A 26,829-nucleotide genomic window follows, 5' to 3' on the forward strand; every position below is an offset into this window, starting at 1 on the left:
AAACATCCAGAATCCAATGCCTGCACTAGAATCCACGGCGTGGAATCCAGAATAGAGGACTGTCTTGGATTCCCTGACATGGGGCGAGAGATTAAATAAATGTTTGACAAAGGTAACATAATTATCACTTCTCCACTTGACTGTAAATCCCAGTTCAAGCTGTGGAACTGCATGGTATTTACAACTGTACAATGTTTGACAAACCCTGTTTGGCCCCTTTTAAATAATTCTTTATAGATTGTTAATTTTCTCATTCGCAAAGTGATTTTGGTATTTGTTAAAATCTGGTTCGTAAATATCGTTTTATGTCTTTAACACAGATTGAACTTAGGTTTTGTTGTTCTCGATATACTCTTCAATAAACTTGCTCCCCCCTCATAGAAGTAGTTAACTGATGTTTGTCATTTCAATCGTAACTCCATGTCACTACGAATTCAAGCTCAGAATTATAACTATGTATTAAAATCCACTCTGATTTACCCTTTGTTCAATCTAAACATTCTAAGTTGGTGTGAAAGCTTTCAACTGTCCTGACAAAAAAATAATTCCGCGTCTTATATGAAAAAATAAATAGAGCATATAATAGTTTCATACATATTACAAAGTCAAATTCGAAAAATAGTTTATCTTATGTGCGTTAATTTTATGTGAATTGAGTAAACAATAACTTTGATAAGCATTCATTTTCTTTCAGCAATTCGACACATGTAGAGCCGTTCGTATCAGAGGCGATTCTGTGCTCTAAAACCCTGATATACTTATAATTATCATTTTCTGCAATAAACATATAATTACTATTTTCTTTTCTTTTCACTTCTTCAGTTAAAGGCATGAAAATCACTTGTCCTATGTGTTCGGTTTCTCTGGAACAGTTGTCATCTCTTCTGCTTCTTCCCGCAAAGCGTCAGCTTTCTCTTCTAAGAGCATCTAAAAACAAAATAAATACCATTTTACTGCCATTTCCCGGTTCTAAACTTTCTCTTATTAGCGAGGTCAATCACCTCTAGCTTTTGAAATCTGGTAACTTAAAGATTATTTTCACATTAACATTTTCTTCCTGCCCTTTCGCTGTTGTTTTTGTTTTGTCGTCAAACGGACAACTAGCCTGCGTAACAGGCGCCGGTTTTGTTAAATTTGTCAGGGTGAAGGACGAAATTTTGCGTATATAAAACCTAACCAAAAAACATTAACCGGCGCTTGCCACGCAGGCTAACGGACAACTGGCTCACACTTGTTTGAGTGAAAAATCAAGCAAACTTAAATTAACCTTAGCCTCATATAGATTCTCCTGAAATTACACACACAAAAAAATCCTGTAACATGTCTCTTTAAATTTTTTTTTATTCTTCCTCTCTTGTAATTGGCTTCGTGAGCACGTCCCGCTTTAGATTAGCCATTGCTATTTGCGGTGTGCAAAACTTGTAAATTTTTCAGAAAAGCAATATATAAAGAGTGTGTAGGTGTGTACGCTCAACACCACAACACCACGAACAGCAACAAGAGATCCATCTAGTTCAACCGGTTTTACCTTAGCAGCTGAGACGATCTGATTGGCTTGTCGTCTTGACAGGTGCGCAATATCAGCCATAAGGGAATTAACATCGGCCCAGGCCAGACTGTTAAGGCTTTTATAGCCTGCCTTGAATAACTGCCGTGCACGAGCCTACGGAGAACAAGGAAATATAATCATCACTACTGATCAATCAGGTAGCCGTAAGAACAGAATGTAACAATTGACGTAAAATGCAACAATAACACAAGATGTAACAACTTTTGGCGCAAAACGTAACATTAACCCGAAATGTAACAACTTTTGACCCACAACGTACCAACGTTTTAACGCAAAATGGAACAAGTTTTTGACGAAAAATGCAACAATATTTTTTTAACCCGAAATGTAATAATGCATAATATAACAGCCTTGAAATAACTGAGCGACTTGGATATTGTGTGGTGGTAACAAAAACAGATTTTATATTACGTTATTACGTCAAGTGACTTGAAAACAAGTACTCTTCTATGCAAAAAGAGTACTAAAAAAGCAAAATTAGCATCAAGTGCTTCAAATGTTAGGGCAACTAAGAACTAATTCAGGAGACTTGATTGCAGATTTCACCACTGTTGGACAAACTTGACCCGTCACGACCCCTGTTAGTTGAACCTAAAGAAGCAGATGCATTTCTATACGGCTTTACTAGTCCCCTTACCCGACCCCGCGTCACCCTCCCAGAAAAAAACAGTTCACGGAAAGGACCTTTATTTGGAAGCGAAAGAAATAAATCTCTATTGACCTGCTTGACACCAGGAACCTCCATAAGCGGAACAAGCTCCAAGGCAGCAGTGTAGGATAACTTCTTAACCATGGCCTCAAGTAGTAAATTCACTCCCCAAAACTCCTGCAGCTCCTGTAGAGTGACATCACAAGGTCATAAATCATACAGTTCCTGTTGTCATTAATCATTGTAGAACAGTTTTCAAAAACGGTTGAACCTCATTAATATGGAAACCAAACGGACAGAGACTCAGCTGTTCGAATAATGGATTTGTCCGAATCATACAGATAAGGAATGTATGAATTCTTGTATCTTTGGAGACAAAAGGACTGTCCGTGAATGAGTATTTCGTTTAGTTTTGTATACTAATGCAGTTTGTGATTAGCTTAAAATCTCCTGCCACTTTCTCAGCCAATCAGAACTGAAAACAAATCCAAACGTCACTTAGTCGCCCGCGTTTTCCCGCGCTTAACACGGATCACGTGTTTTACTTCGAGTTCTGATTGGCTGTTTGAATCTCCTATACCTCTGACCGCCGGGGCAGTGTGATAACCTGTTATGGCTTTAGGAAACTCGATTAAAACTCGCATTCGTGGAATTTTCAGCCCGTCGGTAACTGTAAAAACAAAGTCTCCCACTAAAGAGCTGGAAATATAACGTTCTATTCGCATTTTCCACTAACCAAACTTTCACCACTTTCTGTTTGCAAAATCAAAGATATACCATTTCTCAATCTTTGGAAAACGATAATTCCGCATAAAGAGTCCAGTAGATGTAGAGTTCGCATCGGCCTTAATGTTTTGTTAAACATACAGGATCATTTAGCATGCGAAGTTGCCATTTTAGTTCGTTTACTGAAAGGTGAAGTAGGAAGAATTGGGCTCAAACTATCGAAATTCAAAAAACCGAATTTGTGAGGCTGGACTTGAATTATTTCTTTTTTCGCAAGTTTGCAAGACGAGGCCATTATTTAGTCAGTTTACTGAAATACCGGTGTTTGTGGTTTATTCTCGTAATGGGCGATTAATCCTACTAATACTGGTTAGACGTACCTGAGTGAAATGCACCATGCATGAAGCAAATGATGAGGCTGAAGTTAAAAGATTCTGCACAAATCCTCGTGTCACGTTAAACAAACTAGCAACGTCCCAGATGGTGTTCTCTTTCATCAGTTTGTACAGGATGAGAGTTAAGTAGAACCTCTTGACGGAAGCTTCTTCACTGTCGTCCTACAAAGAGCGGCAAGACAGGATTTTAGCGATGACCTCACGATAACTGGTTTCTTTACTTAAGTGCCCCCAAGGCAGTTATTTTGTTCCCTTGGTAACCCCCTGCCAGCTACCAATCTCCCTAAATGACAAGAGAAAATACTAAAACAGAAAGCATGACAAAGTTAAAAGATTGTATGACAAAGACCAACATAAGATTCAAGCGCCTTGATAAACTCTCTTTTGACTCGTCACAAAATCCTTTTCCATCGATTGCTTGACACGCCCAAAAAACGTCTGTGTAGAATGCTACACGATTAGGCAAGTTAGAGGGGCTAAAGAAGAAAGCAAATTTTCGAGAAGAAAAGAGCAATACTAGTCTTGTACCTTCTTGACCCGTTGACCTGTAGCTCTTCTCGATAATAAGCTTTCTGTGGCTCCAACCAATTCAGCCACTCGCTGTTCTGAATCACCCAAAGACAACACCTGTAATGAAATCATATAAGACGTGAACGAGACAATCATGATCACAAAAGACATTACAAAGATACAAAAGTAGCCACGTGTTCGATGGACCCTATTTCTGCCTCTTTTTCCACTCAAAAAAATCCTTAGAGACCTATACTACCGTCCTTAAAAAGGTTTTTCAACTAATATGGAACCTAATTTTAATATTTTAAAACCATCTGATTTTGTTCAGGTGTCTGTTAATATAACGGGAAGAAATAGTGACTGTTGACCGTAAAAAGCCAAAATGTTTACCGTTAACCGTAAATTCCACCATCCCATTGAGACAAACTCGTTCCCACTAAAGTCAAAGTTTTTTTAACAAAAAAAAAACTTCCGGTGACAATTAGCCTAAACATCATCCAATTGCTTCGAGTCGTTTTCTCCTCGAGGGAGTAATAACGACTCGAAGTAATCGGTTGAAATTCAGGCTAGGCGATAATTTGTTTCCTCTTTCAAATATTGGTAGAGACAGAGGATGACGTCATTGACCTCATTGTTCAATGAGGGTGCAAGCAAATCATTGGTTGGAACATCTACATTCTGGTTTTTAAATTAAGTTTAAAGGATTCCTTTCTACGCGACGCGTAATTTTCATTACATTCCGGCTGATTTCTTTGCGCATTTCTGTCTGATCCGTACCTGTTTAAAATAAGTCATCCATTGGGGCTCAACTGAATCCCTATTGTCCAGCGGCGTCACAAGATAAAGCAGATGCAGTTCATTGGTTAGTACCAATGCTCTTGTTACCTCGCGATAGATCACAGGACTGCTCTCCACATCGATGCACCCTGTAAAGGCAATGTTGCCACACACATAAGTGCAATTAACGATGTCAAGGAGCAGCGGTTGCTTAAATTGTGTTTTTATGTCTCTGAGACTGCCCGCTAAAGTTGAAGGACCCATGTCAAGGCGAGTTCCACATTTTTTGGTGAAAACGGACCTAAAATTATAACTCAGTCATCTCTTCTTAAATTAGGAACTCCAAACAAAAGATATCAAATCATTTTATCGAAAGGAAATATGGCATGATCGCTTTTTGGTCATTTTTTTACAACAGAATGGTTTAACTTGCAAAAGCTGGCCCAAATTGTTCCACGGTTTGCAATCCATTTCCATCCTGGTTATTGATGGCAAAAGACACACGCTTAAAGTTGAGGTACAGTAATAGAGTTATTTCAGGCTTTCCAATATGTTACTAGGATTTTGATGTAAAACCGAAAGATCGTGATATAGCTGCTTAAAACAACATGAATTCATTTTTTTACGACGTTTTGAACCTTAAAAAAATGACTGAATTTACAAGGTATTTTGATCAGCACTGCTTTATAGCTTGTTTTGAAACGCATTTTTAGTCCGGTTATAAAACCCCCGGATATAAGCCACCCCCCCCCCCCCCTCCCCCATACCACTTACGAAGTTGTATAATCCCAGCGCTTATCAGCGGAAGTTTAAGGTATATTTCTGTACTAGGGCACGTCCGCAAGTATTTGCCGCTAAGAAACTCACCTTTAAATGTGGCCTGTCCCAGATGGGTGACTTCTATATTCCTGCTCTGTGCTGTGTTAGTTATTATAACATGTCCGAGTTGTTGTAGTGACTCAAGTGATGTTTCAAGCTCTTTTTCTATGTCAACTGACTGCGCAGGTGACTGTACAAACAGCAGAGTTTTCTGCATGAACTGCTTAAGTTCATCAACAGTTGAGCAAAGCTGTTTAAGAAACGAAAGACGGAAAGCTAATATTTTTATCAACACAGATATCAAGGCTTAGGGTAGTGAGAAAGGAAATATATACAAAGTGAGAAATTTCAATTACTACAGCTCTTAAGCTCTCAGTTCCGGTAATTGATCACCTGTTCTATTACAGTTTCTTTTGGTGGTCCCTTTCAAAGGTTTAAACGTTTAATTAATTAAAACTAGAAATACGTGAACCGCAGAGCCTATTTCCTACCCTTCCGTATTCATTAACTCGTGAATTCAGTAGGCCTGGGATGTTCGCCTTGTTTTAGAGTGTGTACGTGGAGTTATGAGGCACATGGCGCACTGACTTTCCTTGCCGACGACTTTCCGCACATTTTTCCGGCTTGGCCTATTTTCCCGACACCTGAAGAATGGGCAGCCAGCCATATTCACATAACATTTCAAATCCTTGACTGACGAGCATTAGGCCTACCTTTAATCCAACAAGGGTAAGAAGCAACACCCGTAACCCTTTGCCATTTTGATGCAGCAAGCTGCTGCGACAGCTCTCCAAAGGACCTGAGAACAGGTGACTAATCTGTAACAAATACTATGAAAACCTCGTTCGAGGTCAGTATTGGTAGTTATACTCGTAAATGACCATTCATCATCATGAGAGGATTCTTACTTCTTGTTTTCATAAACAAGATCTCCTCAGGAGAGAATGTGCTAGCCCTTGCATCGATAATGACCTCTTTTATTTTTGAAAAGTTTTGAATGAGCGTTTTTTGCATTCCGCCCAAAGTTAAAGCGTTACAGCGTGGACATGTTAACCCTTTAAGTCTCAAGGGTGACCAACATCAATTTTCTCCTAACAATATCCATATGTTGCAAAGATGAATGGTTATGAGAGTTAATAAAATGATCACTAAAGAGAAAATGCTTTGATCTGTTATCAAACTCTCTCAACTAATTCTTTTAAGAAATGTATGGAGATCAGTATGGAGAATTTATATGTGAATACTGGGGCTTAAAGGCGGTTAAATAGCGCGACGAAGTGTAAATAAACTCGGAAGGACATTATTTTGTAAGTATATACATGCAAAAACTAATGATATTGGCGTCATGGTGTCGCTGAAACGTCTGAACTTTATTTCGTTAGTTTTTACTAGGTTTATAAACTAAAACCATCAAGATAGAGCAGAATAAGTTACCAGGTTTTTTGGATTCTCGGAGTCTACAGTGTTCAGGAGTGTACAGTAAGCAGTTTACAGTGTACGGAATAAACCTGTGAGTTTCAAAACTGGTGCATGACTACTCTTCTACAAGGATACGACACACTCAGATCCAACCTATAAAAATAGCTGGGTTCATACACAGTAAGTTCTCGCACCACTTTCAGTAGGCTCGATTACCAGTCAAGGGAAGACGAGAAATCGAGAAAACGGAGGAAATCGAGTCTACATGACAGAAAAAAAAAAAAAACAAACAGAAAAAATTAAAAACAAACAAATAAGGTGTTGAGTCCCTGAATAATTCCCTTGTCTTCTTCAGAACACTTCCTTTGACGAGGAAGGCGAAGGCATAGGCGAGCCTCTTGTTACCATGCAAAAAACTGCGGCTAGATCAAACAAACGCGGCTGCACGTTCACAAGAGAGAGATCCAAACAGGTTCAGTTTCTAGACTTTCAGGAAGTCCGTTCTACCACTGGGTCATCGGCCGTTTTCCCGACTTCGTCGCTCAGAAAACTCGACTTGTGGGCAAGTCTACTCGCTTTGTTTCGTTTTTAGCATTTCAATAGTATAGTTTATTTAGTGTCCCCAATTCGCCTTATCTGGTCGAAATAATTTTACGTTCAAATAAAGGTTTTATCTATCTATCTATCTATCAGTTTCCTGTTGTCAGTGATTGAAACGAGTCCGACCTTTGGTCGAGGTGTCAAAAGTCGGACGCGACTGAAACATAATGGGCGCTTTTCTATTACAGTTTTCATACTCTATTAGATTAGCTTATCTGTCGCTTTAGAACTTCCTTAATCTTAACCTGAAAAAGAGTGCACTATCACGCTAAAAACACCCTCAAAGTTTCATTGCACGCAGCTTATAGCGTGTAATCATGTAGTAATGCATGCTGAACTTGCAATGGCGTTCTCAAATTTTGCTTCAGTACGACTGAATTTGTAATTTTCAGTCACCTAATGTTTGGTGACCTGTGTTTAATACTCTGATTGCGGCGGAAATGCTAGTCTGCAAGCTCAGCTTAGATTCACTGTGGGTACCGATAACCGCAAGTTGACAAGCATAGCTATTTGTAAAGCCGCGTAGCACTTGGGTAAACCGGCGCCGCGGTTGTTCCGAGTGTTAACCTTTTCTAATTCACTCTTAGACGTGAGTGCCTAAAAAAAAAATTACACAAAATTTCCAAATTTCATTTAGTAAAAATGCTTAAAACCAAGAGCACCATGTGAAAGTGCTGCCCAACAGGTTTCATTTGAATGGTCACATCATAGGATTTTTTACAGTCTCAAAAGTAGGTGCCATCTTCCTACAGGCATAGATAGCTGATGAAGTGATATTTCATATAAAAATATATACATCAAAAAACAACACCATTCACTCACCCTGAACCATTCGGGTTTTTATTAATCACCCTGGGCATACTAACTATTCTCAGGGAACGAAAGGATAAGTCGAAAGGAAACGGAAACTGTATGTTCTTGTGGATAATATGAAATGAGAAGCTTTACAACAAGATGGTAGCGCAGTCGGCACGTGCAGTACACGTGCAGCACGTGCAGCACGTGCAGCACGTGCAGTACAGCTCCCGCGCGTTTTTCTTATCCCTTTTTATCTTATCCTTCTCTCCGGATGTCTTAGGACAACCTTGGTCGTCCCGGGATTTTTAGGTGGCTCTTTCGTCTCATCCAAAACTTTCAGTTACCATGTTGCCGGTCCGGTCAAAAGAGTTCGCGGACGTGTAGTAGACGTACTTTCATTGGAATATTCTAGGGCACGTTTTGTCTTAATACCGAAATTTTAAGGAGGCCTTTTACAATATTAATCACAATATCTTGATAATAAAATCTGAAAACCACAATATCCATTCGTAAATTAGAAGAAAAATTCCGCGAATATCATGGACGAATGGAATGGTAATCCAGAAATTTCTAGCCTTTCTCGAGCTTCAGAAATTTCTAGGCTTGCAGTTTCGCGTTGCCGAGATTTCAAACTTTAGCAAGGCGTTCAGTTCAGTTCAGTTCAGTTCAGTTCATTTTTATTTAGCCAAAATACAGTACAATGCAAGAATACATATAGGAATTGTAAGGTTGCAAGGGAGCCCAGAGGAAACCAGAAGGCTTTATGAAGCCTGGGCTCCCCAGTCTAAAAGAGATAAGTAAAATAAAATGATATTCTCGGAGTGATACGTTAAAAATAGGAACCAAACAGAGACTGAGTTAAGTTATGAATTCAGAAACAAGATAGAAAAAAAAATTTAACTCTGGATTGGAACAGAATACTTTCCTTTGTTAGTACGGCAGAAAGGAATATAAAATTGATTTGAACTACGCGTTCCGGCATTGATTACGGCCGCCATGTTGTTTTCATCAAGTCGAAAGTGCATCACTTTAATCGCCCAAAACTCAGCAATGATTCATTGATTCGAGATCAAAAATCCGACAAACACATCGCAGACGGATACAAAAAGCTCGTTCATACCTTTAAACGCGAGGCTGTACAATTTTTTGTGGCAAAAAACCTTGCCGTAAATCACTTACCGCTGGAAGCCCTTCCTGCGGTTCAAACGTGAACTGCAAACTGCAAACGTGACCGCAAGGCCTTGGTCACGTGACATTTTGCGGTTTGCGGTTTGCGGTTTGCCGTTTCCCACGAAAAACCTGATGCTAAAGGTCCCTAATATTTGCCCCTTCGAACATTTATTTTACCATGTTTACCGAAGAAAGTCGTTAGATTCCCCTGAAATTAACCATTCTGATTGTGCTAAGTAGTCTTCTGAGTTAATTGAAGCATGCGCTTGAACATTTAACTTTATACAAGCAAAATTGACTTGCTATTAGAGACGTGCTATTAGGCCTAAAAGAGGAGTCAGGTGGAAACAGCGCGACAGGATAATGTCACGTGTCCACTCGAAATGTTGTGTTTTCGGCGGCCTTTATCATCGGATTCGGGGTGTGGGCGGATGGCCAATCTGAAGTAAAAAATATTCGTTTTCGGATAAAATCTGAGAGAAACTGTTGTTTATTTAGAGAAACTATTTCCTTTGTCGTTTGGGAGGTTATGCGTTCATGCACATTCGAATAGCGTGAAAATTGAAAGAAACCTGTACTTTATCACGTGACTGGAATCGGAACACATATGGTCGATAAACAAGTATACAAACCGTGAACGTGATAACATGAGGAAATGTTACCATACTCCAAGTAGTACTAGAAGTAATCCCTCAAAAGATAATCTTACAAAGGTCCGGTAAATGAGAAGATCAAAAGCTACACACGGTTTATCGGGAGTTGACTTGAGGCCCGGGGGTATTAACTCGAGTAGGTTCTGGGTGGGTAAATGTTGCTCAGGTCTCCAATTTTGGATCCTCGATGAAAGATACCTCGTCCTAGAAACAGGCAAATTTTCAATACCTCGTTCTACAGCACACTACACCGTTCTAAGAACCCTGCTGAATGCTGGGAAAGTTAGACCCGTTCTAGATCGTGAGTAATAAACTAACGAGCTCATTTGGCGACGCATACTCGTACAGGTATTTAGGGGAAGAACTAGCCCCCCCGAGGCTTGAACATGTTATTCTATGGAATTTCTTTTTCATGATTTCATGATTTGAAAATGATAAGCATTTCCTTTTTATTAAGCCTTTCCTTACCCCACCAAACTATTAAAAATTGACCCCGGCTTGGGTTGATGAGTGGAACAAACGAGCCCCGCAACCAGTTGCAAATTTACGAGTCCCCAGTGCAAAACTCGCGCTTTTTGGAGCAAAATGCAGTCCATCATGGACACATGTATCTTGATAGTTGTGTTTACTTTTGTAGTCTGTGTTCTTCAAATTCTCTTTTTGTACGTGATAGAGAAAAGCAGGAACTTAACGAGGTCGAGGTTTAATGGAAACCGTCAAGGCGGCGATGAACAGTCTCGGAGGGAAGGAATACCCAGAGGAGGAAGAAGAAGAAGAAGAAGAAGACAGCCCGTTGAACAAGAAGAATGATATGCATTTGGTACGCTAGATTTTTTAAGTCACTTGGTGAATGTTAGCTGTTTTATTGTTGTTGTTGTTGTTGTTGTTGTTGTTGATACCATTGTTTGCTTGGTTCGCTTTGCTTTGTTTTGTTTGAAAATGGTTAAACAGTTTGTTTTTAAGTGAAGAGTAAGCACCATTTTACATTTCTTCCACATAACCAAACTTCAAAAATGCCGTGGTTTACTACGCTATAGGTCAGAAAGCAAGTGGCAAAATGTCATTTTAAAAAAATGTAAAGAGTTTCAGTTCCTAGGAAATTTTCACATAATTTGCTAACTCTAAAAGGGCTCTTACATTGAGCTTAAACATTGTTACAGATCCAGTTCCCCTAGAGCTCTACAACATAAATGTGGATGCAAATAATTTCCGACCCTTTTAACACAACCACAAACACAACCTAACAAAGCTCCACATCATTTAGACCAGAATAAACTAACTAATTTGGGGTGTCGTTGCGTACGCTTGGACTTGAGACTATTTCTAAAACGTATCAGTAATCTAGAAGCATAAAAAAGTTTGCAGTATGCCTGCCGCGCCTATGTTGACCACGTAGGAGGTAGCGTTTCCGAGCGGTTAGAGAGTTAAACTTGCAATCCAAGGCCCCGATTTCTATTCCTGCCCTGACCGCTAGCTGAATTTGTTCTAGGTAGTCCCAAGTTCAAATCCTTAGCCACGCTTGTAAATAGCCAAATGGGTTGCCTCCAGTCATGAGTTGGAATTCTTACCGGTTAAGCTTATCTTAATCATTTGTTACTGTCCTTATTTGTTAACCAAGAAGTACGGCTGGATTACCAGTTATTGTGTTACCCTATAAACTATCATCTTTTTAGCGACATCAATGAATCGACGAATATAATCTGCTGATTAAACTATAAAATTTAAATATAGTTACAAAGTAGAAACGGCCATGTTGAGGCTATTTCTAAAACTTATTTCACTGTAATTGTCTTGTTTTTGCACGGAACAAAAAGAAAGACGGAGGCGAACGAAGCACCGGGAATGACGAAGGAACCTTCAAGTTCTAGAAGCGTTAGGAGGATCAGCAGCGGACCAAGTTGCAACAACATCTAGAGATATTTTCATCCAGCTGGCTGCCTTCACAGATTCCTAAAATGACCACGAGCGTTTACAGTAACAGTGGAATAAAAGCCAGCGGAACTTGTATAAAGTGACTTTGGAAGCATCGAATGAACAATGGAAAGCTTCTTGCAGAAGAACATTATCTATAACCTTTTTTTTTTCAGTACAACCTTTTGAGAGGACAAGAAAATAGTTTGCTAACATTTGCCATATAATTCGTCAAAAAATTACTGTGGGGTATGTCGCAGATAGATTAGCGTCAGTAGAAGTAGTCATTTTTTCTTTGAGGCCAGCTCGAAAATACCATTGTGCTCTTTAATGTGCAGGTTTGGGTTGTACATCCTAACTGTTTCGATCTCTTTTGTTCTCATCACGAGCTGTGCATCAACCTGTCAACGATTTGCGTATTCAGCACTTTTATTTACCAACGGAGCAGCGCTGATGTTAGCTAAAATATACATGCGTCACTTACCACGAGTGACTAGTCAAGATATACACGTATGTGTTATTGACCACGCATGAGGTCAATATAACTAAATATTATGAGTTCTTTTTGCAAACAGAGAACGAGGCCCGCAATATCCAGCGATATCCAACTCGCGTGATACATGTATATCAAATATCAAGTGAATTCTCTTGGAATCAAGTTATTACGGACGCATACAAGTTCAGAAAGAGGAGCAAAATTTCATTTTCGTACATCTGCGTCCCCTATGAGATGTCACATTACAGAATTTCACTTCCTCATCACGCACAGGGCGAATCAAGTGAAAAGAACATGCAGAGTTGTTGCTTTGCTTAATATCAAACAGTTTTCATCACACCATTTTTAACCGAAGTAAGTATTTTAATCTTCGTTCTAGCTTTTGATGCCAAAAACGATTATTAAACACAAACTAAAACAGTTTTTATTAAATCAGTTGAACCGTAGTTAGTATGTTTAATCTTAGTTATAGTGTTAAACCTTAGTTGTAGTCTCAGTTTTTAGCTGTATGTTATTTAATGTATTTTGAGGTTTTGACCTTCATTTTAGAGGAATCTCCGTAAAACCACCCTTAGGTGATTGGAGGCCTCCTCTTAAAATATTATTTACAACTATTGAGGCAACTATTAAATAAAACCACCCTTAGGTGATTGGAGGCCTCCTCTTAAAATATTATTTACAACTGATATTATTTAGAACTATTATTATTTACAACTATTATTCAACTATTATACAAATATTCGTCATTAACACATTGTGAACGCTATTTAATTTTCCCCCTTTTTAGTGATTTTTTTGTCAGTGATTATCTTAGTAAGAATGCAATTGACCTTGAAAATAGTTACGTTCTCGTTTCCGTCGCCGTTGCTGCCAAAGCTTCCTAATGTTTACCGACTGGACACCGGGTTAAGTTTACCTAAGTACATTGTCAGCTTTTAAAGAAGCAGTCCGCCAGCCAAAGTTCTGGCTAATTCTCAATAATATCCATATTCTATTATGTAATTAGGCTTTTTATTGTAAATAGATATATCACGTAATTTAAGGCTTTATACTGTAAACAAGTTTTTGGATTTCCCTTTCTTTCTCTATTATTATTTTTTTTTCTCGGTTTATTAGCAACTATATTGACTTTCGACAATTATGTTGATTGTTTTGGTACTGAAATCTTCACAGTACCAAAACAATCAATATAATTACAAATGAAACAAAGTAAAGTAAAAGTTAAGTAAGAAAGAAAGGAGCCACAACTATAGATTGAATATTAACATAAAAAGAAAAAGTACTTGGCTATGTACAGCTTCTACGCTACTCGTATGGTAAGAAAGTTAAATTAGAGTTCGGATATATAACAATTTAGAATATTTTCAATATAAGAGGCACTAAGATTTATGATGTTTTCATCACACATAGACATGATATATAAAAATAGTGCCTTGCAAGACATATTCGTAAAATTACTATTTATCGAGTATGGGCTCTCCAAGAAGATAGCCCTTATATGAGAAAGTGATGAGTGAGTACATTTCAACAAATAGTGGAATTCATCACCAATTTCGGATCTATTACAAAGGGGGCAAAGCCTCTCAACTCTGGCATTTTTGCTAGAGATCTAATCAACCTCATCAAACCCGAGATCAAATAAAGCTTCATTCATTCATTCATTCACTCACCTTGGGTTTGTCAGCATCTTTGATGATTAGAATACTTTCTCCTGACGTGTCAATCCCAGCTCGCCCCGCTCGTCCAATCATCTGTTTGTATTGACTTTGACTCAGCAACGCACTTCCAACATAAGGAGCACGGACGATAACCCTGAAAATAACAAACAGTTATGAGAATTATGGTTTTCCAGTATGTGACAACGGCACCATACCAAATTCATTTGGGCCAGTGCATTTTCTGATTTCACCTATGGTGTTCAAAGCTACAAACAAAACGCACAGCAGAGTGAACAGAATGAAAAAAAAGTACTGTGCAATATCTTTCGATTGAATGGTCACAATTAAGGCTTTCTAATTCATAGAATTAGTACCACCTTGTACAGCATAGTAGAAGTACCACAGGAAATACTGCTCAGTAACTTTCATTTAAGTGGTCACACTTCAAGACTTCATCCACAGACTCAAAAGTTAAAACTGACAACCTTGTACAGAAGCCTTTCATTTAAATGGTCATCCTTAAGGATTTCATTCCCCAAACAGAAGTTACAATCGACACCTTGTACAGCATAAAAATCAGTACCACAGGGAAATATTACATTTTATTAGCAGGTTTCATTCCAATGGTCAAGCTTTAGGATTGTAACAATACCCTCCGAACAGAGTCTCCCTCGATCTTCCGTTCGACTCATCTAGGAAAGATCGAAGCGACTCTGCTAGCAGGGTATTGTAACCACGGACCCACACAGAAACTTCATCAAAACTTCGAAATCAAACCTCTTCGCTGGTAAATTAACCCCAGCTGCCAGCGTAGAAGTACACGTGAGAAGAGACAGCACACCCTGACTATAACCGTCTTCAATGAGTTTACGTTCATCCATGGTCAGTCCACTGTGATGGTATGCTACACCAAATGGAATAGTCTGTTTTAAAACAGGACAAAGGCCGCTCGCTTCATTGTAAAGAGCTTTCATTAGGTCATGTCTCTCTTTCGCTTTTACTTGGCACATTTCCCTGAAAATGTAGAAACATGCAGCTACAAAGTTCGATGATGTCGGAAATAATTATTTATCTATTATTTGACTAGGAGACTAGTCCCGCCGTGACAGCTAGCTGTATTTGTTCACGGTAGTTCCTGAGCCATGCTCCGGTCAGCTGGAATTCTTAACCCTGTTATTTTTTAGAGTATTTGTTTCACGCATTTGCTCGACCCCACTAGCATTAGTGCTATATTTTTCCTACAGGGCGGAGTTGTTCAAAGCTGGGTTAAGATAACACAGGGTTAGTGCAAGATTTGAATTCAGATTTGAAAGCTTAAAAAGCATTTCAGCTTTAATTGTTTTTGTCTACAAGTTGATGACTGGAAGCTCTAAAAATAACAGAGGGCTAAAATTATTCGAGAAAATGATTTTGAACACAAGAAAAAGAAAGCCGGGTTAAGCTCTAATCGGCCTTCGAACAACTGGGCCCTCATGGTAAAGAATGGAATTATCATTATTACTACAAAAAGTAAAACACAAGACTATTTCACAAGTTTTCTTGCTCATTATGTCGTTTGCCTTCTTTCTTTCTTTTTTTATTCATCTCCCATGCCCCCCGCTTGCCCCTGATCCTAACAGTATACAAGGAGCGTACTGTCATAGGGAAACATCTGTTCATTTACCGTTTCTGTCCAAGTTTCTACTTTGAATAACCCATGCATTCACAAGCAGATCTAGTGGTCCACAGATTGTCTTAAACAGCGGTCTAAGATAAACTTCGTTTAAATAAGCGACCCTAAAAGGTTAAAACAAGGACAACATTGACTATTTCACAGTCCCTTATTTTTCCCTCAGATTGTCGAGATCCAGCGCTATCAGTTTCGGGGGGACATTTTGAATGAGTGTCAAATCTACTTTCGTTGACGATTTGAGAGGAAGCGAGAAAAATATTTTTTCTTTCCCTCCCCCCCGCCACCCCCGACCAACGCTATAAGCCCTTCAAAAAAATACTTTGATTTAGTGGAGAGAGGGGTTCTTTAAAGTCTAGCCTGTTCCAGGCGTTCAGATTTTAGGGACGACGCAAAGAGATCGGACAGATGTGAGAGGAAAAACAGCGAAGGGGTTGAGTTGCTGGTTGCGAGCAAAGGAACCTCCTCTCTCCCCCTCTCCCCTTTTCTTCTCCTTATTTTTCCCTGCTCTCTGATTGACTTCGGGCTGCAACTCCACTACTTAGACGCCTGGAACAGGCTATTAGAAGTCCAGCTTCAGAGGAATTCTCTACGTCCGACGGGATGGGATGCAAAAATGGATTAGAAAGGAGTATACAAAAATACCTGTATATGCAGAGTTGGATACGGATATTTTCAGGCTTACAAAGTTAGCCCTGTCAAATGCTTTCTCCACAATTTTATACCTATCTAATAACCCTTAAGAATTGACGTTTATTGAATAGAATCTCTTGAGGCTGCAAAATTATATCCATTTTACCTAGGCATAAATTTTACCAGCAGTAAGGCCACACTTTGGCAGTTCTTCTTAGTAGAACAAAACACCAGACATGAATGCCGAGGAATAACTTCCAACACAAGGGTTAGTAACTGATCAGGATCACGAAGTAATAGCTCCTTGTTTTGGCCCTGTAGAACAAGCAATGTCTCAGAAATTAGCCTGCCGAAAAAGCTCTTCATTTGTGTTTACAAGCAGTAGAGGCAAGGCCGGGTCTTATCAAAAGCAAAAATCCAGCTGTTTGCTGGTCACTGCTATCGGGCAGATAAAGAGATTCATCTCTCATCCTCTGGCATCCAGTAGGTAGTGAAACTAGTGAAACAACTAAGAAGGGCCATTTTCAACAGATATTATGTAGGTTTTCTAAAGATGTTTATGAATTTTCATTTAAGACCACTATGAAAGTGAAGAAAAGTGACGATTTTATAATTATATTATATTCTTAGAATTACAGTACCCATCTGAATTTTTACTTAAAATTCACTGATTGGAATTGTGCACGTGTACTTTCACATGTATTTTATGAATCTATTATTTTGTTTTCGCTGTAAATAATTAGTTAACATTTGTCCGCATTAGCCTATGGCTGTGTAAATCCTTAACCAAAGTATGTTTGTATGTATGTTATGTAGATCTCTACGAATGTCCCGACTGCACTCCGGAGGCCAAAGGATGATGATAATGATGATGAAATTTGCAAAAATAAATCCTCAGAGACCAAAAAAATATTCTTACACAACTGCAAAATAAGTTTTTGCAGAATACAAAAAATTCCAATCCTCAAAATTGAATTTCTGCAAAAAATTTAGTTCAACATGGCATGCTGAAAGCAAAAACAGGACAAATAAAAACTTATTATAGCCTCTTATTAATTCTCTACTTGCAAATGCCATATTTGTTTACCTGTTTATTACTAATTCTTCTAAATGGTTTGCCATTATCTTCTTCATCTTCCGAAGCTTTTGGAACTTTATAAATATCACACCCCACCTTCACAAACTCTTTCAACTCCACCTGAATGAAAGTGGTAAAAACCAAACATTAAAATACAAATAAATGCTTTAACAAAGCTGCGAATATATAGAGGTGTTATCATGACAACTGGACCGGATAATTTCCTGGTGAAAAATTAATGAAACATTGAAGGATGTAAACTAAAGGAAAATAAATGCTAAAATGCTTGTGGACTACCAAAATTGTTACCAGGAAGGTTTTTCATCAAAGTTTTAAGGGGGCAGGTTCCACGCCAAGGTCCAACCCCTTACCCATCTATATACCATTTTTGACAGAAAAAGTAGCCCCTTTCTTATTCTTTCTATTGATAAATTGTACCCATTCACATACTGTACCTAGCTAAGAACACAGTGCATTCCTTTTAACTGTTGTTAATGAACTGTCTTTAATATGAATAAATCACAAAAACAGAACATTTTCTCAAGTGGGAAATTTAGTCAAGTGGTCATTTTTTTAAAATAATTATAGGAAGAGAATAATAAATTAATACGAAAGTTGTCTTTATTGACAATTTTATTCTTCTGTAATGTTTACCCTTAAGTCATAAGTCATCACCCTTAAGTCTCTTGTGTTTCTCCTGTACTTTCTACTCAGGGCGCTTTCCAAAAGTCAGAACTGGCCGGCCAGACCATGGCTGCACCACTCATTTTGAAAATGAAAGAGGCTTTTTCAAAGAGTTTTTGATGAAAAACGATTTTGTTCGTGCATACTATTTAGCATTTGACTGATCTGACTGGATAGCTTTCATTAAAACTAAAATTCTCATTATGAAGGGAATGTCCTGGCCGGTCAGTTCTGACAAATGGAAAGCTCCCTCAGTCTTTGGACAGTTCAAAAAATGTCATAACTAAAATAATGTCATACCGGCCTGAAATCATTTGAATACACCTCAGCCTTTAAAAACTCCTTCAAGTCTGCAATGTTACTCAGAGTTGCACTCATACCAATAATCTGAGTAGTGGCTATAAAATGAAGAAATAAATAAAAACAAGACTTTTATGGCTGTGTAGATTTAACAATTATTCGCCGAAGGCGAAGTTAATATTGTTGAATAATTAATTGGATTATTGAACAATATTAACTGAGCCTGAGGTGAATAGCTACAGTAAACCACTTCACCATAAATCGTGCTGTTTGAACACCATGAAGTCTTTTCTTGCCTTCAAAGTCATCAGCACTTGGATATTCGTGTATTTTCAAAAAGGCTTCACTATGAAACTTTGGCAAAACACCCAGTTCACGACAGCGATTTTGTTCTGCTTTATATTCACTGCCTAGCGCGGTGAATATAACGTCACAGTCCGAGATAGCTAACCAATCAGATTGCTTGAATTACCAAGATCACTGAGTGTGTATATACTAGAACATTACATACAGTGGAACCTCAAAATAACGAACCTCCATGTAACAAAGTCCTCAGTATAATGAACAATTTTCTTTACCCAAGTAATAGTAAAATGTATGAAAAAGAACCTGAATAATTATAATGAAACCTCAATATAGCAAACAAATTTTGCCGCGCCCATGGCCCTTCGTTAAATCGAGGTTCTACTGTACCATATTTTATATTTTTACATTCTGAACTCAAACTGCTTTGAGGCAGAAAAGTCTGTACTTACAAGAAGCAAAAAGGACCTTGGCTAAACACATCTCTAACGTAGCTCCTCTTCCTGCTTCACCTAACATGTGCAGCTAAATTGGTGCAGTACAAGAGATGTTAAAAGGATTTTAGACCACAAAAAAACTTAAGTAACCAATTTTGACAGAGAAACAAAAATGGGTCACAGCGTGCAAAGAAAGTCATGTCCGATAGCCCGGGGCTAGTGGATTTTGCTATCAAGCTAATGATTTTTGTTCTTAACTTGCCCGACGGGCAAGTGCTGTTTTTTGGGGAAATTCAAATTACAGAAGGATTGTAATCCATCCTGCTAATCAAAAAGGGTTTTGGGGCTAGTTGAAATGACTTGTGGGCTAGTACATGCTAGCTACAGCTTGCCCGAATGGCAGGTTGTAAAACTGACTTTCTTTGCACCTGGGACAACAGCATTGTTGATACATTTTTCCCAATATCCTTTACCAAGCAAAATTGGATTACTCATAAAAGAGATACAGTTGATGGATTTTTCCTATGGGGATGAGGAGTGGGGGAGGGCAGGGTTCCAATCTTCTGCACTCAGGGTGATGAAGGTGTGTTACATGTAATAGTTTCTCGCTTTCTTCAAAGTTACAAATTTGAACAATCTTGTTATGAGATGGTTGAAAGGCAAAGTGCATGCTAAGCAAGTTTTATTTTCATGCTTTCAAATGAATGTTATTGTGAAAATTTCAGCTGAACAGTAGTTAAGCACGGCTTATAAACAAAAATCCCTGCTCTAATGAGTCCTGGTTTTGTTTGAAGGGTGTGCACCCCCAGAGCCGACCCACTGGATATGCTACTAGTTGTTATCATTAACAACAGCCAGAATTATCTTATTTGTCCCTACAGCCAGCAGGCTGCAGATTCCTAACCTTCTACACAGAAGTTCTTTTGGCCACTCACAGGGGAGGTCATGTGCTATAAGCTATTATCTGCATAGGAAGCTAAGGGTCTCCACACCCCTTTGTAGACAAAGTCTTTTGGCTTGTCAAGCACGAAAATCGCAAATAAATAATCAAGTGGGGCCGAGGAGTTGAACTTTTAGGCACTGCCAAAAAAATTCAAATCAAGCTACTGGCCAGAGTGAGGGTTTAAAATCAAAGAAACCCTTTTAAATGTAGTGCCCTTAAATGTGGAGAGCATCTAAGTATCCCAAAATCTGTAAAGTAGGCTATGAATTTCTGGCATACATTTTGTGCAAAACAATACAATAGCCACTTTGAAAAACCACTCTGTTTACTCACTTAAGATTGCACACTGAAGGTCAAAGAAAGCTTAAAACTAGTGATAGTTGTAGCATTGTAGCGTTCCCTCAAGTCCAGTTGAGCATAAACTTATTTGCTGAATGTTGTCATAAGGAGCCTCAGAGGAACTGGTGCAGGTTAGGTCACCGTGATATATTTCCATCAGGTTTCATGATTCATAATTATTACTGTGGGTAAATTATATGCTAGCCTTGTTAATTACCTCATCTACAACTAGCAGACCTAATGTTGAAATTCGGCTTTCTCCAATAAGGCTGTTCACCAAAGCGTTTGCCTGGTAAAAGAAAAAAAGTACATTGTATTTCAAGTAATGTTATCCATAGTATCCTTCGCAAGTGATTTTAGGGTCATCACACAACGCTCCGCAGGAAGGAGGGTTGCGTGACAACACTTAAAATGACTGCAAAGGAGACTATATTTTCCATTGATAAATTTTTTAATGGGCTGATGGCAACCACAGACTTTGATGAACATGCTGTAAGAAAGCCCCTTAGAGAGGTACTTCTTAGGGCTTGGATTTGGACTGTCTTTTATTAAAACCCATTTGCCCCTCAACTGCCCGTAACTGCCCTTGCAGATCCAGCTCCCTTCTACCGCTTGTGACGTCATCAGTTTTAAATGCCAAGGACAACTTTACCCGCTGCCTTGGGTAGGGTGAAGAGATCTTTCAAACCATACTAGAATGAGCATGAGACAGTCAAGGAGACCGGAGAAAAAGGAAAAAAAGAGACATGTCACATTGACCTAAAAATTTTCCAAGAAAATCTTGTTACACTACCCACTTACTTTCCTTTCATCTAATCCTAAGATCATAAAGCTCTCCCAAAAACTTCTCCCAACCAAAATGAAGCCTACTAAATGCCCAGCAAAAGAAAAAAAAAGGAGGCAATGAAAGCGAAAGAAAAGGGGAGGAAAGAAAGCAAAAAGAAAAAGTCAAGACTGCTGTCTCACTTTTAAACCCAAAAACTCGAAATTTTGATTTCTGCACATGTCCGAACTTCGCAAGCTGATATTTAGAATGTGGATCAGAAAGCCGTGAAATGTATGACCTGCCAATAGCTTTGTGGTAAGTTTTGGCTCTTTATAGCTAGGCAATGACTAGAAAACGGCTTGACTAGCTTCAAAACGCATTTTTCCGCAAAATTCCCATGGACAAATGAACCTGAGACCTGAACTACTGTTCTTAAGATACTAACCCAAAAAATTCAGACCTGTCCACAGGACTTACTTTATATACTAGGTAAAGCTTTCAAAACATACTAAAATGCCTTTCAAACTTCTAAATCCACAATTTATAGGCCGTATACTTCTGATTTTAAGTTCATATCTAAATATCAATAATTATCTTTTTATTTGAAGAACTTTGAAATATACTCTAACTTGAAGCAGGTGAAACAGAACTCATGAATTTTGAAATAAGTGTGTTGTACCATTCACGATAGCCAAATAAGGTCAGAAATGTCTTGCAGCAGCACCCAAACTAAAACATGAACCCTTAAACAGCTGCATCACTGTACTCAGTTATTTTAAGGCCCTGGGTATTGGTCCTGCCCCGGGAATCGAACCCGTGACTTCCCGCTCTGCTGTCAAGCGCTCTACCGACTGAGCTAATCCTGCCGAGAAGTGACGGAAATAACTGTGTCGTCCCCAGGCTCCACTCTCCTGCAGTAGACAAAGAAAGTAGGGTGTCATGGGAAGATGAAAAACAATGCATGCAATGATACCCATGATACCATGCACGACAGGTAAAAGCAAGGAGTGGGGCCTGGGAGAGAGGCAGGCCCAAGGAAAAAAGAGAGTGTCTGGAGGCGAAGCGGCAAAGAGAAGGTCCAGAGTCCTACTCTGCCTGTAAATGAAATTACGCGCATCGCGTAATTTTTGGGAGTATATTTTGTCTTGAACACTTAAAATTTCTGCGTCGAAATTTCTCTCCCTGAAAAAAACTATTTCAGCTGTTTGGTAAAGATTCACAGGAGAGTCGACGGCTTAAATAAACTTGCCTCTTTGGCATGTCTAATGATTTTTCGTTTTCTTTGATTTCAGAGAAATCACACATGACACATTACAAGAAGACCTCAACACGACTGTAAGTAATCGCAAGGGAAAAACATTACTGGAAAAAGTTCAATAGTTGACCATCTTTTTATCGAGCGTTAAGTTCTTGCTACTCTGTCTCTCAAATCTCAGCTCTCCGTTAAAAATTCTCTTTTTTCAGCTCAATTCGTATAACAGCTACCCACTCAGCAGCGTCCGTATTTTTCTGTGATGCCAAAGTATTGTAAAACTCTGTTCGGTATCAGTTTGTGTACATACTACATAGCTAAAATACTGCCTTGAACAGAGGAAAAGCCCACTGCTTTAACATACAGCAAAGCAGCTCAGTTTCATTTAAACAGGTACACTTCAGGATTTCATTCACAGACTCAAAAGTTAGAACCTCGTTGAACAGCATAATAAACAGCACCCCAGAACCCAGAAAACTAGTGTTCAATAGTTTTCCTTTGAATGGTCACCCGTGAGGGTTCCTTCGCAGACTTAAAAGACTCTACAGCATAACGAAAAGATACCTCCCCAAACTCAGAGGTTGGTAGCACAAAAACGAATTGTAACGATAAGGGCCCAGTAGCGGGTATCAAGTCATAAAGCAAAGCAACTCCTAAAAAATATAATTTGTATGCTTGTGTTTAGACCTTCTGTGGTAGACGCGTAGCGATCGAAAGCACGCCACTTGAAATAACCAGAGCATTCATGAACATGACAGTAAGCGACGAGGATAAAAAGGCGCTTGTTGTAACGGTAGGTACCTCAGTATTGAAGGTTTGGTCTTCGATCTCTCATCATAAAGTGAAATTGGTGTTCCCGCGCGCGAGCACTGGGCGTAAAGTGAAGTAAGACTCACACGAGTGAATGCTGTGGTTTGGTGCATGCGCATCGCGTAAATAAAACAAATGCCCCGGCTTTTCTTTGTGTTGGGAGCTGTTTACATGAAGGGCGGTATATAGATCCTAGAACGAGGAACAACTTTTCGTTGGGTTTACATGCAGAAATTTCGTTCCGTACCAAGCGAGTGAAGATTACCCACTGAACCACCGAACGAGCCGCCGCCATCTTTGTGCGGTTTGTCCCTAATACTAGGATCTTCCTAGTGAAAGCAGTTTACATGGTACTAGGATCTTCCAACCTCTCAGCTAGGAAGATCCTAGCGTTAGGGGCAAGTAAAACCTTTTTGCATGTAAACTGAATACAGAAAACATATGGCGCTAGGATGATCCGCCCTCTAGGATCTTCCTCCCTCCTTACAGCCCCTTAGAATGTTTTGAAGTTGGAGGTTTTAAAGGCAGTGGCTTTTTTTTTTCTCTGTTGCAGTAATTGAAAGCTGAGTCATTTCACCGATAGAGATTACTTGCATGTAAAGGAAATTGCGAGGCAAGCATGTATTCCATACTTGTACATATTCATACGACAAATGTATATTGTAGATAGTAGTTTTCAGAGTCGTATGATTGTGGAATGCCGAGATTTTAGTGATCTGTTTGCAAGCCGTGTGTACGTATCGATCCATTTTACCACATTCTCCATTAGCTAATCTGCACGGGAAATTTTGGTGTAAGCCTCACATAAACAAGTTTTGTATTGTTGTGTATATTGTACAAATTAAAACCAAACAGTAAACTACGTATTGTTTGAATTGTTCATTTGTTTTTTCTTTGAAGCATAAGTACGTGGCCTCACGCGGTCTTTTAATTAACATAACTTGTAAATTCACAAAGCATAATCTATCAATCTTAGTTCTCTGTCTTTTTCAAAGGAGACCTCCCTAAAGCGGACACTCAAGAGTTAGTCGCTGTTGTTTTTCACAGCCATTTTCTTTGACCCTCTTTTAGAAAGACACCTATTCTTGTGGCCTGTGTTCCTTCAGGTGTTCCTAGCGGAGTGCACTCTACGAAATTTCAGCTCCAAATTGAGAACCTTGTTCCATAGTTCGGAGCTTGAACCTTAATAGAAGAGGAAACTTTTCAATTAACACGCGAGACCTCGGTTGTTCAACGGTTCGGATGGCGCTACCCACCACTATCCAATGGAAAAGTGAAGTCGAGCTTAGCTCCACTAACGGCCACTTTTCTGGCGGACAGTCCCTACATTGACTCTTGCTTAAACCTCTCTACAACGCCCACCTCTCACAATGGCCAAGGTGACTGTTGTAGAGAGGTTCAGCTGTATTACGAAAACCCTAATTTATCCTGCAGTCAGATAGCGCTATCCACCTTTATTTTCAGAAAACTTCTGCAGTCCACTCCAGTGAGCAAACACAGTTACAAGATAGAGAGGTTAAGCTTCACGTTACGTCAAGCGGCAAACGCGAATTTGTACCACGTGATCAAGTTTCTCATTTACTTGTCGTTTACTGTTCATTATTTCTACACAAAAGTCAGTAGTTTCACGCAATTTTTTATCCGTAAAAATTGTTTTGAACAGTTTTTACTGGTCATTTTGAGATTTTCAACTTGAATCTGACGTTTACCGTTTGCCGTATACGTGAAGCTTAAACTCTCTTTTGTTCACAGGATTGCGGGAACGGCCTACTGGTAATATCTTTTTGAAGTAGCTTGAAGTACTGTTAGCTTTGTGCGTACACATGTCGATCTGTCAGAGCCGAGCTCCGAAAAATGTGAGCCGAATCGCAAATATTGACACCCTATATTTTGCTTTGATTCTCTTTTGTAAATGAATATTAAACAGGACACGTTCCTGCACCAATCTCCTTGATATGATGAAGTTGATTTTGTGAAAAACTGGGTGCAAAGCTAAGTAAAAAATCGATTTTTTCCTTCTTCCTTTTCTTTCGTATTATTCCTAAAAAACCCTACAATTATCCAGTCTCAATTTCCACTTTCTTTTTTCAACAGAAACTCCGTACGAGTTTTTGCTCTCTCTCAATTTGTTTTTTTTGCTTTCTTTTCATTTGCAACCCGTAAAATAGCGGTGGCCATAACAACGGATCCTATCTGACGGAACTTGCTTTTCAGGTTTGTAGCAAGCATCCCGTCCCGGGGGTGTTGCTGTCTTACTGAACCTATCTTTGGGGTAATTAGCTGGGGTTTAGCGGGACTGTCAGCTAATACAGGAAGTTGTAGCCGGTCCCTCGTCTTTTCCTCTTCCTCACTGGCCTGTCGTGAAATTCGCTTTTTTTCTTGATTTAACTTGTTTTCATACGGTTGTCCTGTAAAGGAGATTTTGTTTGGACTTGCGCCACGAGTATCATGATCTTTATGTTGACTTTTAAGAGTAAGTCCTTGCACGAAATTTGCTTTTTGACCGTTTGCGCTCAATGTAGGCTTGGATCCTTTACGACTTTGAAGTGAAGTATCTTCTCTTCCCCGTGGCTTTAGAGATTGCTTACACTCTGCTACAGCGCGCACGCCTTCCAGGAATGAAGGAATAGTATGTCTCCTTAATGAGCTTATCGGTCTTGGATTAGCTTCTTTTCCCTGTCCGTCAATTAAGCAAGGTAGACTCAAGCGCTTGTGTGTTGATTTAGGAATTGTATTAAACCTATCAAGGCTCTCCAACAAACTTGTTCTAGCCAAGGAAATCCGTCGTAGTTCTCTGTCAATATAGAGCTTTTCTCTCGAGAAAGACTCCAATTTCTGTTTCAGAAATTTATCCTCTATGCTGTTTTGCGTTTGTACCCTCTTATGTTTTTCCGCTAAAATCCGATGCGGATATCTCGACATTTTTTCCTTTTAGAACGGTGCTGTTATTATTGCTCGTCCAACTGAGAAATCCTGCGCCAAGCTCAAGATTTCGGACGATTAGACTAATTTGTCGGCATAAGCTTATCACACAAATTATAGAAGTGCACTCTACGACTATTGTCTTCATTGCGCTCAGATATAAACAGGTGCCCGGTTTTAATTAATTAAAGTAATTAGTTGCTAAAGCTTATTATACACATAAAGCATACTTTACAATTCTGATGGGAATTTAGTCTTTATTTCTGCAATACTAGACACAGTTTAGGCTCAACTAGTAATTAAATTCTTGCTCAGTTAGTTATTTAATCATATCTCTTCTACAGGTTTCTGAATCTCAGATAGAGATTACTTACAAAATTTCTGGTCCAAACATGTCAATTCGGAAAAACAAAAAGAAGCTTGCTAGCTTGTTCGTTTACTTAACAACGACAAATCTTTCATCTGTGTTTACATATAGCATAAATTCATTAACTTCATTCAAACAAAAGAAGCACTTTGTAGTTAGGGAAATATGATTA

The 26,829-nt window shown here is 38.9% G+C and overlaps 1 protein-coding gene across 1 annotated transcript; it reads right to left on the bottom strand.

The window, feature by feature from the left end:
• Nucleotides 1–846: 846 nt before the first annotated feature.
• On the bottom strand, nt 847–26,290 carry LOC140932418 (helicase POLQ-like). The gene is made up of 16 exons (XM_073382031.1): nt 25,625–26,290; nt 20,758–20,829; nt 19,274–19,346; nt 18,519–18,616; nt 17,544–17,654; nt 16,623–16,771; nt 14,932–15,168; nt 14,167–14,308; nt 6,163–6,267; nt 5,498–5,699; nt 4,631–4,779; nt 3,869–3,967; nt 3,326–3,502; nt 2,292–2,405; nt 1,529–1,663; nt 847–927 (listed from the first exon to the last, which is right to left on the bottom strand). The coding sequence occupies exons 1-16, from the start codon at nt 26,288–26,290 to the stop codon at nt 847–849; spliced, it is 2,610 nt and encodes an 869-aa protein (XP_073238132.1).
• Nucleotides 26,291–26,829: the final 539 nt, after the last annotated feature.

The sequence above is a fragment of the Porites lutea genome, chromosome 3, assembly GCF_958299795.1.
Source record: "Porites lutea chromosome 3, jaPorLute2.1, whole genome shotgun sequence".
In the NCBI taxonomy this organism is placed as follows: domain Eukaryota; kingdom Metazoa; phylum Cnidaria; class Anthozoa; order Scleractinia; family Poritidae; genus Porites; species Porites lutea.

Coding starts and splice junctions, on each gene's coding strand:
- LOC140932418 (XM_073382031.1), bottom strand. CDS start 26,290: ATGTCGAGATATCCGCATCGGATTTTAGCGGAAAAACATAAGAGGGTA. Junction 19,347..20,757: donor GTCTGCTAGTTGTAGATGAG/GTAATTAACAAG, acceptor GCACCAATTTAG/CTGCACATGTTAGGTGAAGC. Junction 15,169..16,622: donor CTGGTAAAATTTATGCCTAG/GTAAAATGGATA, acceptor CTACATTTTCAG/GGAAATGTGCCAAGTAAAAG.